Genomic DNA, 12,375 nt, shown 5'->3' with positions numbered 1-12,375 from the left:
TCTGAATACTTCTGCACTCACATCATCCAAATGAACTATTAATTCATTATTGACTATTACTAGTACATTCTGTTGAGTTATTGCATTAATTCAGTAAATGTTTCCTGCATATGCAAGTTGATCACATCAATAATCATTTCATTATAAACAACATATTGTTCGTACCTATTAGTTGAATAGGTTGTGCCAACGATACTATATCAATGTAGAGATGGAAATTCTTCTTAGCAATGGGATCACACCAGAAAAGATGAGTGAGCCTATCCTTAGAGTTCACCTCAAAATCATAGGTGAATGCTGGACAATTCTCTTTCTTTCGGCTCATCCCATTAAGTACCATTTGTGCATCTGCCCCACTAGTATATGCTCTCAAGTCGCGCCTATAGTTTCTAACTTCTACAACCGTGCAACCAACATAATCCAGCCCAGCAAGAACTTCATTCAGCAACTTAAAAGTCAATGTAGGGCCTATGTTTGCACTTGCACAATCTAGTATAAATTTCTGATGCAATAGGTCAATGTTGCGATTCAGCCTCATGAATCGCTTATGGCGTAACTCCACCATACCATGATTATGTATTTCATCAAATTGATTGACAACATAACCAATTCCTTTACAAAACTTAAAAGCAATTTTAGCCTTACAAAAATACTTCCTAGAAGAACGTCTACGCTTTGACTCATGCCCTTGCATTTTCATTTTCCTCTGACCTTCTCTACTGCACACAACATACAACCATGTGACATGATCCCCCTTCTTTTTTGATCCATGTTTACGAGTGACAAACCCAACATATCGTTCACACTTATTATAGAACTCAATAGCATCATCAAGTCTAAGAAAAATCTGTCCAATGTAAGGCTTCAGCTCGGATGGACAATCAGGTAAGTGTGACACTATTATAAAACATTCAAACTTCTGTTAGTGGAAAATTTAAACAAAACAAAACATATTCATTCAACAAGCATATAAGTTCATTCGATTGTATTACAACTTCATTATAACCTGAAATTAGTTCCTTATGTGTCGTATTGATCGCATATAAACTACTGCTAGTGGAAAATGAAAACTGAACAAAACATATTCATTCAACAAGCATATAACTTCATTCGGATGTATTACTACTTCATTAAAATCCCATATTAGTTCATTATGGTTCATATTGATAGCATACAAAACTAATGTCGCATACAACCTACTGTTAGTGGAAAATAAAAACAAAACAAAATATATTCATTCAATAAGAATATAAGTTCATTCATCTGTATTACTACTTCATTATATTTAAATATTAGTTCATTATGAGTCGTATTTATCGCATACAATATAAAGCATGTCAGCATATCATATTACAATAAAAATACTTCATTAGTGTATTTTTTTACCGCATTAATTCGACCTTTTTACTTCATTATGAATCTGTTTACACTATAGAATGAAAAAATTAAAAATTACAAACCTTCAACTGAGTTACTTTCTTCTTCTAACTCTAAATCTGAATCTGTATCGAATAGAGTGCCTCCTTGATATTGTAGATCATCCAGAATTGATCCAATACTAGCTTCTTCATTATTGGTCGATGAAGATCCATCTTCAACCGCAGAATTTGTCGGTGTTTTCCCTACTCCATCGAGATGCTGGTGAATTTCACGTGTGGAATTCTCCATGGATGACAATTGAGGCAGATTGTGAATTGAAGGAATTGCGAAAACTGAGGCAGATCAATCGGGAATTTGATGCAGATCGCGATTGATCGACGATGCAGCAATTGCAAAATGATCGTGAATTGAGGAAGCAAAACCCGATGGAGTTGAAGCATTCGTATGCTGCATCGATCAGCAAGGTAGTGAATCAGCAAACGATCGTGAATTGAAGGATTGAGACAGATCGCGATTGACAACAATTGCAGCAATTTAAAACGATCGTGAATTACGGATTGAGGCAGGTCGCGGTTGAGGTAGATCGTGGAGATCGATGCAGATTGAAGAAGAATATACATCTAACGTAAATTGCGAGAAAATTGATGAAGATTGCGTAAAAATTGATGAAGATTGCGAGAAGATTGCGTGAAGATTGTATGAATTGAGAGAAGGAAAGAGATTCACGTTTTTTATGAAGATTAATAAACTGATTTCCGAAAATACCCCTCAGTATGTTTTAATTCAATAAATAATTAAATTAATTGTAAATTAATCATAACCACAAGATTAAAAAAATGGATGGCCCTAATTTGGTCTCTAGTTCGGCCCTTAAGAATGGTTCGACATTGATCACATCCCTATATATATATATATATATATATATATATATATATATAGGGAAATGATCAATGTCGAACCAAATTTTAAAGACCGAACTAGAGACCAAATTAGGGCCCTTCATTTTTTTGATCTTGTGGTTAGGATTAAATTGCAATTAACTTAATATTTTATTCAATAAACACTTGCTGAGGGGTATTTTAGGAAATCAATTCTTAACCTACATAACGTGGTTCTCTTTATCTTAATCTCTTTGAATTTTCACGCAATTTTCTTCAATTCTCTCGCAATTCACGATCTGCTCTGCGTCGATCTTCTTCAACCTGCCATCCACGATCTGCGTGGATCTTCTTCATTCCACGTTCAATTCAATTTCGCAATATTCACGTTCAATTCACGCTGCAGTGTTTCATTCGTTTCGGGCTCATCAAAAGCTGCTGGACCTTAATTCACAAATTCTGCTTCAATTTCTCAATATTCTGACTCTCATGGAGAATATCGATAGATTGGGATCTACTTCAACAAATTCTGCGGTTGAAGACAGATTAGGATCTACATCAACAGGATCTACATCGATCAATGATGGATCGATTATGAATGATCTTAGAAATCCAGGAGGCTCTCTTTTTGATACGGATTCAAATTCAGATTCAGAGCCAGAATCAAATAATACCGCAGTTGAAGGTTGAAGGTTGAAGACTTTTTCTAATTGAGCAATGTGTTTTCTTCGATCTGTACTCATAATGAACTAAATTGTTGTTACTATGAAGTAATAAATAGTAAAACTGAACTTCTGTTCTTGTTTGAATGAATATGTTTTGTTTTGTTTAAATTTTCCACTAACAGTAGTTTGTATGTTTTATAACAGTGTCATACTTACCTGATTGTCCATCCCAGCTAAAGCCTTACATTGGACAGATTTTTCTTAGACTTGATGATGCTACTGAGTTCGATAATAAGTATGCACGACATGTTGGGTTTGACACTCGTAAACATGGATCAAAAAAGAAGGGGGATCATGTCACATGGTTGTATGTTGTGTGCAGTAGAGAAGGTCAGAGGAAAATGAAAATGCAAGGGCATGAGTTAAAACGTAGACGTTCTTCTAGGAAGTGTTTTTGCAAGGCTAAAATTGCTTTTAAGTTTTGTAAAGGAATTGGTTATGTTGTCAATCAATTTGATGAAATACATAATCATGATATGGTGGAGTTACGCCATAAGCGATTCATGAGGCTGAATCGCAACATTGACCTATTGCATCAGAAATTTATACTAGATTGTGCAAGTGCAAGCATAGGCCCTACACTGACTTTTAAGCTGCTGAATGAGGTTCTTGGTGGGCTGGATTATGTTGGTTGCACGGTTGTAGAAGTTAGAAACTATAGGCACGACTTGAGAGCATATACTAGTGGGGCAGATGCACAAATGGTACTTAATGAGATGAGCCGGAAGAAAGAGAATTGTCCAACATTCACCTATGATTTTGAGGTGAACTCTAAGGATATGCTCACTCGTCTTTTCTGGTGTGACCCCATTGCTAAGAAGAATTTCCATCTCTACGGTGATATAGTATCGTTTGACACAACCTATTCAACTAATAGGTACGAACAATAAGTTGTTTATAATGATATGATTATTGATGTGATCAACCTGCATATGCATGAAACATTTACTGAATTAATGCAATAACTCAACAGAATGTACTAGTAATAGTCAATAATGAATTAATAGTCCCCTGGAATGATGTGAGTGCAGAAGTATTTAGAAGTCTTACTAGGAGAGTAAAACTCTTAATGTCTGAAGTATTATACCTTACAGAATGAACTATTTATAACATCCTTTTTGATGAATTGATGTAATACATGTACTGCATGATATTTGCACCGTTCACAGGAAAAGACAACCATGGGAGACCTGTAGCATTTGGTGCAGGCTTATTATCTAAAGAAAATGCTGATTCCTTCACATGGTTGTTTGAACGTTTTGTCAAATGTATGGGTTCTGAACCAAAATTGATCATTACTGATCAGGATTTGGGAATGAAGGTTGCTGTGGAAAGAGTCCTTGTTGATACAAGACATCGATGGTGCATGTGGCACATCATGTTCAAGGTTGTGGAAAAGTTACCAAAGAATCTACTTGGCAATGAAGACTTGAAAAAGGAGTTAAACAATTGTGTGTGGTCTGAGTTGATAGAGCCTGAAGAATTTGATGAAGAATGGAATAAAGTAATGGAAAAATATGGGCTTAAGGACAATGAGTGGTTTTCCTCGATGTTTGCCTCACGAAAATTTTGGGTATGTATCCTTCTTTGGAAACATATTTTCTATATGCTGAAGTATTTCTGTCATTATTCTGAAGTATATTTGTTAACTAATGAACTGCAGGTGCCTGCATTCTTTAGGGATTTTCCAATGAGTTCACTAATAAAGACCACATCAATATCTGAATCTCAGAACATATTCTTCAAGAGGTACTCCAAGTCTCGTTCGAATCTTGTTGAATTTCTTATGAATTACAACAATGCATTGGATGGCCAAAGGAGCAACAACAATAGGCTAGAATACTTGGATTTTAACACAATTCCAACTTTGAAAACAAATTCAGCCCTCGAGAAGCATGCTTCGACAATATATAGTGATAGTGGTTTCAAACTAATTCAAAGTGAGATTGAGGAAGCAGTTGATAATGTCACTATGGTGACATTGTCAAACATTGGTGAGAATGAGATTTATGTAGTCAACGACAAGTTCTCGAAGAACTGGACTGTGTCATACTCCACATCTTTTGATTCATATGCATTTAGTTGTAAGATGTTTGGGAGGATTGGGCTTGTATGCAGTCACATTTTTTGGGTCTTGAGAAACAAAAAAATGAAATTAATCCCTAATGAGTTACATGGAGGACGCTGGTTGAAGTCTAAATTTGTCAAGGCTGTGCATTGTGGGTTTGATGATGATATTGAAACATTTATTGTTGTGGATGAGACGAAGCAGGAGTATAGGGATATGCATGGAGATTTTTATGATATTGCACGGCTTATTGAAGGAGATGGTGATAAAATTCGAGCATTTAGACAAATTATGGCTGAAGGAAGAAAAAAAGTACTTGGTGAGGGAAATGTGTTGTCAATTAGTGAAAAGAGATTAATGATTGAGAATTTTTATGGATCACATGTCCCTAGTCAAATAGATGTTCATCCGCCAGATGTCGTCAAAACCAAAGGTTGTGGTCGACGTCTTTCTCGGCTTGAGAAGGAAATGAGAGAGATGTCCAAGCCTGGTCGGAAATATGGAAAATGCGGCGAGGTTGGTCGGCATGATTCAAGAAATTGTGACAAGATATAGGACGAGAATAACAAGAAAAAGAGGAGAAACCAATGTTGAAGCTGGTTGTTTTATTACTTCATTCAGATATTTCTGTTCTTCATTTTATTAGTTCTGTACTTTAGTCTTGTAGTTTCTTACTTCATTTACATTTTGAATTTGAATTTGTTAAAACTTTTTGCGAGCATAAAGAGAATAGACTGAAGTATTGTTATAATGGCTTATTATAATGTTTTTCTCAGTCTTACTTTGATATATTTTCCATTTGTGATTCACTTATCAATAATCAATAGATCTCAAAAATGAACTAAGATCTCTGAAATGAACTAAATATGGTGCCCAATGCAGCATTACAGGCTAATATTGAACAACATATAAAGAGGAAAATCCGATGTTGAGGCTAAATATCTGGATTTGGATAATTTACTTCAGTCGGATAATTATGTTCTTCATTCCCTTACTTCTGTACTTCAATCATGTTGTTTCTTACTTCATTTACATTTTGAATTTGTTTAGACTTTTTGCAAGCTTAAATAGAATAAACAAGATATATTGTAGGAATAGATTATTAGTCTAACTTTATATGAAATATTTTCCATTTGTCAATAGATCATTGAAATAAACTAAGATTTCTGAAATGAACTAAATCTGTTACCCAATGCAGTAGTATAGCCTAATAATGAACAACATTAAAACGCGTGGTACTTTATTCAATGCTCATAACAGATGTATGTCGAATACAAAATTTGATCTGCTAAAATGATCATTTCTTCTTTAAATATGGCGCAATCATTTTCTCAACATCAATTTCAATGTGTTTGCTTTCCTCTTCGTAATACGTTGCTGTAACAATTTTGTTGTTGAAGCTTTCATGGCTATTTTCGGCTAACATCAGCGCCGAACAATATTTCTTCAAGCCACAATTCCAGCAACCTTCTCGCTCACCCTTGTACGTTTCCATATGCCGCATTAGAAATACTCCACAATCTTCAACGTTATCAACTGTCCTCCATGGCATTTTCAATCTCTGCATTTTGGAGTTGGACACTATCTTACAATATGCGTGGAGACCATTCTTGATGAGGAAGTGACAAAAGTATGATCTCTGAATGTACAAAACAAATACATGTCATTTATAGTTGTGTGCATTCATATGTATGTGTTATAAAATTCAAACATAAGAGAAGAATACGAACCAATGTTTCTGGAATGTGACCATAATTTATTGTTAGGTCATTGTCATCCCCGTTTGCAGAATTGTCTATTACAGCAATAGCATTTCTCTTGAAGCAAAAACAAACAGCATAATAATGCTGATTTGCACATATGGGGAACAACACCTATTGAATGAAATAAAAAGCAACATGAATGAAGTAATAAAGTATACAAATGAAATACTATGAACAATCTGAAAATTGAAGTAACAGGCAACATGATTGAAGTAATATAGTGTACGAATGGAGTAACATGCATTATGAATGAAGTAATAAATTTTACGAATGAAGTAATAAATTTTACGAATGAAGTACTATGAACAATCTGAAAAATGGAGTAACAGGAAACATGATTGAAGTAATATAGTGTACGAATGAAGTAACATGCATTATGAATGAAGTAATAAACTTTACGAATGAAGTACTATGAACAATCTGAAAAATGAAGTAACAGACAACATGATGAAGACATAAATCAGACTTGAAGTAATACTAATGATGCTTGTACCGTGTTTACATCTTCCCATTTGAAATATGGTATTTCCTTCAACTCTCTGTTCAAGTTGTTACAGAAGTTTGCAATAATTGTGTTGACATCCATGGATTGAGGCTTTGTCACAATGGTGTACAACTGCATATTAATATTAATGTAGTTAGGATCCTCATAACATACAATCTTATTATATTTCAATAATTTGTACTTACACATGGGTACGTGGTGAAAAATAGCCGTCTTGCTGAGTACGATGATCGAAATTCCTCCATGTTGTTGAGGTAGGAAGCCCGTGCATCTATAACGCCAACCACAATCAATTGCCGAGGTATCAAAGAACACATTTCCATCTTTGTAACTTTCACAACATCGTCGTCATAAACAAGTACTAATCTGCACATTATATAATACATGTTGGTATTTGACATTCTATTATTGGATATGTTAATTGTTTGATATAATCTTAGAAAACAAGAGACAATATTAGAAATCATACCCGTCTCTTTCATGTGTTACAAGAATCCAGTAATATGATTCCTTCTCATCTTTACTGAGCTTGTTTGTAATCTTAACCGGTCTGTCAGCGAATGGAGATCGCAATGCATGAGAAACAGTTTTCTCTGTTCTAGTACGTACCTCCATTCGACCCTTCAAAGTTTTGATCTATTGTTTGCGATAAATAAATCACTTTTATATAAACAACAAGAAGTAGATTATATATTATCAGATTCTTAATCTGCACAGGATTACCTTGTTAGCATTGTAAACAACGACCTCAGTCCCTACCGGCTTACCAACTGGACCACTATCCATGAAATCATCATCATCCATGTCTATTTCCTTGTAAGCATCAATGACTGACTGTATTTCAGCAACCACATTAGTATTCTGTTCAACAAAATATAGATATAAGTATCATATAATTAGATAGTTCATTCAGACAGACGATTACTTCATTACAATTAAATATTACTTCATCCAGAATGAATAATTATGCATAGCATGCTGGGTTGACAATTGTAAACATGGATTGAAAAAGAAAAGGAATTATGTCACATGGTTGTATGTTGTGTGTTTTTGGAGGATGAAGAATTTTGTTTGAGGAATTTAGATTTATACCTTTACTCCATCATCCTTTGGCCCATTATCTGTATGCCATCTCACATTTGTTCCATGTTGAACTACACACGGCGTATTAAAATCCTGGTAGTGGCAATACATCCATTCAAAAAATGATTCATTTCAAGGAAAATTTACTTCATCATAAAGAATGCAAACTTCTAGCTATTGTCATATTACCTCTGCAACTAAATTAACTTCTAAGTTTCCCCTAAGTACAACATCAACACTGAAGTTTGCTGATCGAGTAACGTCTGCCATTGGTATATTATTTTCCTGCCAGTAGTATTATATAAACAGATAGTTCATTCAGACAGACGATTACTTCATTATAATTAATTATTACTTCATGATATAGGAGTTATACTTCTAGCTATTGTCATATTACCTCTGTCACTAGATTAACTTCTAAGTTTCCCCTAAGTCCAGTGTCACGACCGCCCTTCTAGGGTATAATAAATGCGGCGATCGCGACTTAAACGGACTTAAATACAATCAAAGAAAAAGAGACTAGGGTTTTATAAAAGGGGTTTGACTAAAGTATTTAATGACAAATAATCAAAAGAAAATGGCAGAGTGACGCTTTGACAGATAGACTAAATAGAGGATACAATTATCAAAATCTATTTCAAAATAACGGGGGTTCAACGTATTCCAAAAACATATCATGTCTTTAGATTTTAAAGAAATCAAATTAGTTTCGAGAATTCAACAATAAGTAAAACGAGTTTCAGCGGAAGCATCCAAGAGAAAAGTGACATCATGTGTGAAGACACAACGACACTCATAGTCAAAAAATATCTAAATGTTTAATTCTTCATTTAATTTGCTCAACACCGCCAACTGCTCGTCGCCGCTCAACCTGCACATAAGGAAAACACATGCAGGGCTGAGTACTAAAATAATACTCAATGGGCTCATGCCGAAAACATTTTTTTAAAAAAAAGTTATTATTTATCATGCCATACATAAGTAATCATCGGGGTTTAGCTTTAGAAAGGCCCGAGGCACTCAAAATAATTTCCATTGTAAAAGTCGACTGATCAGCCATTTTCCCATAGACGTTAGCCATATCTGCTCATACATGACGAGGAATGCTGCCGCAAACCAGGTCACTAGACCGGCCAGCCCGTACGCTAGCACACAGTCTACCATAGGTGTACACTAGTCCAAGTAGGGTTTGCGGCCCTACGAGGACCCGAATTCGATTTAAATAATAATGGCATAAAGCCATATCAGATAGGCACGTTAAAAACAAATAAGGCATGATAAACACAGTTTCATATCCCATCGATAAAACATTTAGGACATCGTCCTTATTTAAAAGAAAGCCCACCTCGACTGATTAAATCACAAGTATTTTCTTCCCCTTGGTATCACGTGTCGCTTGCGAGGATTCACCTTTAGCATTTGGATAATACATAAATCAACACACATTCAAATTAAAAGAATAAGATGCATGCATCCTATGTCTCTAATTATTTTCCTCATTCAAGACTACCTATTTTCCACAATTAGCAGCTAAGGTATTTTTGATTGATTCCGGCCGCTCACGCCCCAACAAATTTTATTAGAAACATGTCCAAATCAAACAATTTAGATAATCTAGTAGGAAGGAAAATAAAACAATTACACTCCCACACAAATTAACACACGTACATACCCTTCCACTACTTTCTACATTAATCAAACATTTTCAAATTATAGAAATTATAGTAAACAAGAAATAAACAATTTCTCCCATCCCACATATGTGATACTGTGTATACTCCCTTCAAAAACAATTTACACACATACTTTATGTTTTCAAAACAAGAGAATGGGTAGAGGCCCAAGTTTCTTTTTAAAAACAAAACACAACTAATTGGCCCAAAACAATTAAAAGAAAATACTATTAGTTTTTTAAATGTAACACACGTACCCTCCCATTCACTTTCAACATATTATTAAGGGATTAACAAATAAAATAATAATAAAAATCAAGTACTTCCTTTCCCCAAAAGAAACCGTCGGCTACTCTTCTATCTCTCCACTGAAATTCTCAAAAGAACACACCTAAATTTCATTTGATGAACAAAGCCAAAAAAATCTCTAACTCACTTCTCCCATTTCCTTTCCCAAGTTGAAACATGAAATGATAATACACACACGCACCAACATCACGAATTTAGAACACCCGGAGTCCACCGTCTCTCCCAGTCGTCGCTCAGCGTCGCTGCGTCGCCGCTCGGGCGGCTTCAACTTCGTCTGAACCCCGTTTCCACCCTGATTATCCCCGCAGATAAGTTCTTAAATTGGGTTCGTGAATTACAACTTGAAACTTTGATTTAGATTGTTCAGATTATCGATTTGCTTGAGCGAGAAACATGCTATGCAGTTCATGGATTGAAGAATTGAATTGGGGAAGAAGATTATACCTTCAAAAGAACAATTGGCTTGAAACAGAAGAAGATTGAAGCTTCTGGCTTTTCCCTTTTTACTGCTCCCTCAGCCGTTTTTTTTTGTGAGTGGCTGTGAATTTGTGTGAGGGAAAGAGATTAGGGTAGGAGGATTTATATAGCTGTGTATTGAGAGTCATTTTTGGTGATTGATTTCACTTTGATTGTGGTCAAAATTTAGGAAAGATTTGCAAGAAGGAGGAGCGGTTATGAGCGTGGGAGAGGAAACGTAAAACAGGTAATTGATTCTCAAAATAAAAGGAATTTAAGGTCGATGGATGATCTAATTTTGGAGCAGATTGAAGAAGGGAAGGAAAAAAAATGCGTTAGTTGATTTCACAATCAATTTGGACTCTAATTGCTGCCTTTGACAAAATCTGAATTAGTTGCTCATTGGAAGAAGAAATACGGCAGATTGAGAGGAGAATTACTGCGCTGGAATCTTCTAGTTTCTTGGAATAATTTAGTAGGATTTAATTTGTTGGGCTCAATAGGAACTGAGATTGGGCCAGGGGATATCATTTGAGTAGGTATTAGTTTGGGCTCAAGGCCTAAATTAGAATTTTATTTAAATTGTGTAGACCACAATTTATTCTTTATTGGATTGGACTTGTATCAATTATTTAATTCATCAGATGTGTTGGAAATTAGTCTAATAAATAATCCTCAAGGAAAGGATTTAATTAAATTCACATTGTGATTTTACCATCACTGAATTCGAGCTTTGTAAAAACAACTCATCGATTATTTGAAAACAAATAATTTCATCCCATATCAATTATTCAAAATAACCACGTCACATATTCAACGAAGTTGACTCAGTCAACCACAATCATAACTCCGAACCAAAATTTGGCCACCAAAGAAATCATATAACAATTCCACTCGCCATTTAATTCATGGAATTAAAAGAAATAAATGATATCGTCTTAGGGTTCGAAAATTAGGGTTCAAAAAGTGGGGCGTTACATCCTACCAATCTTAAAAGAAATTTCGTCCCGAAATTTGGCATCCTCAAGGAAAGAGTTCAGGGTACAGTTCTATCATCTTTTCCTCATTCTCCCACGTGGCTTCTTCGTGCCCATGATTTCTCCAAAGTACTTTCACACAAGCAACTGGTTTATTTCTCACATTCTGGATCCTTCGGTCCAAAATCATTTGTGGTCTCTCTTCGTAGCTCAAGTCTGGGTTCAAAGCGACTTCCTCGTAGTGAATCACGTGCTTTGGGTCGAACAGGTATTTCCGCAACTGCGACACATGAAAGACGTTGTGCACATTTCCAAGGCTTGGGGGTAGCGCCAAACGGTATGCAACAGGACCCACTCCTTCAAGGATTTCATAAGGCCCAATAAATCGTGGTTTTAATTTTCCCTTGACGCCGAAACGTGTTATCCCTTTCGACGGGGATACTTTGAGGAAAACTTTGTCGCCAGCGTGAAATTGCAAGTCGGTTCGCCGGGCATCCGCGTATGACTTCTGTCTGTCTTGAGCTTCTTTTATCCTTTCACGAATTTGTCAAACAATTC

General features: G+C 35.4%; 2 protein-coding genes across 7 annotated transcripts; one reads left to right on the top strand and one right to left on the bottom strand.

Moving 5' to 3' along the window:
• Positions 1-2,747: 2,747 nt before the first annotated feature.
• On the top strand, positions 2,748-5,606 carry LOC121808935 (protein FAR1-RELATED SEQUENCE 5-like). Its single transcript, XM_042209491.1, has 4 exons — positions 2,748-2,943; positions 3,128-3,820; positions 4,153-4,556; positions 4,647-5,606. The coding sequence occupies exons 1-4, from the start codon at positions 2,748-2,750 to the stop codon at positions 5,604-5,606; spliced, it is 2,253 nt and encodes a 750-aa protein (XP_042065425.1).
• A 659-nt stretch (positions 5,607-6,265) lies between these two features.
• LOC121806959 lies at positions 6,266-11,545 on the bottom strand. Of its 6 annotated transcripts, none has more exons than XM_042207137.1 (11): positions 10,829-11,544; positions 10,566-10,676; positions 9,748-9,812; positions 8,592-9,273; positions 8,412-8,495; positions 8,043-8,180; positions 7,789-7,955; positions 7,505-7,685; positions 7,308-7,430; positions 6,782-6,925; positions 6,266-6,690 (listed from the first exon to the last, which is right to left on the bottom strand). In XM_042207137.1, exons 4-11 carry the CDS (start codon positions 8,670-8,672, stop codon positions 6,349-6,351), a joined length of 1,260 nt encoding a protein of 419 aa, XP_042063071.1. In that variant the 5' UTR covers positions 8,673-9,273; positions 9,748-9,812; positions 10,566-10,676; positions 10,829-11,544; the 3' UTR covers positions 6,266-6,348. The 6 variants fall into 6 exon arrangements, with proteins under 6 accessions (XP_042063071.1, XP_042063074.1, XP_042063075.1 ...); XM_042207140.1 differs by lacking the exon at positions 10,566-10,676 and having other exon boundaries at positions 8,592-8,687; positions 8,800-9,273; XM_042207141.1 differs by lacking the exon at positions 10,566-10,676 and having other exon boundaries at positions 7,789-7,940; positions 10,829-11,545.
• Positions 11,546-12,375: the final 830 nt, after the last annotated feature.

The sequence above is a fragment of the Salvia splendens genome, chromosome 6 (genome assembly GCF_004379255.2).
Source record: "Salvia splendens isolate huo1 chromosome 6, SspV2, whole genome shotgun sequence".
Taxonomy (NCBI): Eukaryota; Viridiplantae; Streptophyta; class Magnoliopsida; order Lamiales; family Lamiaceae; genus Salvia; species Salvia splendens.
Note: the sequence above shows the minus strand (reverse complement) of the source record. Positions and strands in the feature narration are given on the sequence as shown.

Coding starts and splice junctions, on each gene's coding strand:
- LOC121808935 (XM_042209491.1), top strand. CDS start 2,748: ATGGAGAATATCGATAGATTGGGATCTACTTCAACAAATTCTGCGGTT. Junction 2,944..3,127: donor AAATAATACCGCAGTTGAAG/GTTGAAGGTTGA, acceptor GTTTTATAACAG/TGTCATACTTACCTGATTGT. Junction 4,557..4,646: donor TTGCCTCACGAAAATTTTGG/GTATGTATCCTT, acceptor AATGAACTGCAG/GTGCCTGCATTCTTTAGGGA.
- LOC121806959 (XM_042207137.1), bottom strand. CDS start 8,672: ATGGCAGACGTTACTCGATCAGCAAACTTCAGTGTTGATGTTGTACTT. Junction 8,181..8,411: donor CAAAGGATGATGGAGTAAAG/GTATAAATCTAA, acceptor TTTGTTGAACAG/AATACTAATGTGGTTGCTGA. Junction 7,431..7,504: donor TTTTCACCACGTACCCATGT/GTAAGTACAAAT, acceptor ATTAATATGCAG/TTGTACACCATTGTGACAAA.